This window comes from Calidris pugnax, unplaced genomic scaffold, assembly GCF_001431845.1.
Source record: "Calidris pugnax isolate Ruff unplaced genomic scaffold, ASM143184v1 scaffold8, whole genome shotgun sequence".
NCBI lineage: Eukaryota > Metazoa > Chordata > Aves > Charadriiformes > Scolopacidae > Calidris > Calidris pugnax.
Genome location: NW_015090830.1, coordinates 18,878,714 through 18,879,504, shown reverse-complemented (window position 1 = coordinate 18,879,504; position 791 = coordinate 18,878,714). Strand labels below are relative to the sequence as shown.

The 791-nt window shown below is 69.2% G+C and overlaps 1 protein-coding gene across 4 annotated transcripts in view; it reads right to left on the bottom strand.

Annotated features, from left to right (window-relative positions):
• Window positions 1-407, bottom strand: part of HIVEP1 (human immunodeficiency virus type I enhancer binding protein 1) — a 128,201-nt gene extending 127,794 nt beyond the window's left edge. For 3 of the 4 annotated variants that reach the window (XM_014940963.1, XM_014940962.1, XM_014940964.1), the window contains exon 1: window positions 289-407. Coding sequence is in view for 1 of the 4 variants with exons in the window: in XM_014940965.1 (XP_014796451.1) it covers window positions 289-304 (16 nt within the window). In the remaining 3 variants the exon portion in view is untranslated. The remainder of the gene's footprint in view (window positions 1-288) is intronic. The other variant, XM_014940965.1, reaches the window with a different exon arrangement.
• Between the last annotated feature and the right edge of the window lie 384 nt (window positions 408-791).

The following is a 791-nucleotide window of genomic DNA, read 5'->3' as shown; positions in this document are numbered from 1 at the left end:
GGGGGGGTGTCTCCTCGGGGGAGGGGGGGGTGGTCCCGGTACCGCCGCCCCCACGGGCAAAAGTTGCCGCCGGTGCTGGGAGCGGTGCGCGTCGCGCTCCCCCTTGTCGCCTCCCGGTCCCCCCCCCGAGGGCACTGGACACGCACACACGCAGGGAGCCGGGGCTGACGCGGAGATCCCGGAGGTTCCTCCGGGCTTTCACACACACACACACACACTCACACTCCGCGCCCCCGCCGCCCTCCCCGGCCCGGCCCGGCCCCGCCGCGCCCCGTCGGGGAAACTCACCGGCACCGCCGCGCATCCTGCCCGCCGCGGCGGGAACTTTTTATGCCGGGCGGCAGCCGGAGCGGCGGCGGCGGCAGCAACAGCAGCAGAAAAGCCAGAGCCCCCCTCCTCCGCCGCCACCGCCGCCGCTGGAAGTGGGCGGGGGAGGAAATACGAGGAGGAGGCGCCTCGTCCTCTCCGCCGCGGCGCCCCTTTTTTGGCCCGGGCCGCGGGGTTTTTGCCGGTGGGGGCCCCCGGGCCGTGGCGTGGCGTGGTGTGGCGGCTGGTTCGTCTGTATCAGCTGTGCGTGGGTGTATGTGTGTGTGTCCGTGTGTGTGTCTGTCCATGCCTCCCCTTCCACCCTCCACCCCCCCCGAAAAAAAGAAAGAGAAGGAGGGGGGCCTGGGCTGGGCTTTGTGGCGCTGAGGAGGAGGTGGGGGGCTTGTGCATTTTAATTTTTGTTTTAAAATCCAAAGTCCCTGACAAAAAGGTGTTGGCAGCTTTTCACGGCCACGCAGGTTTTC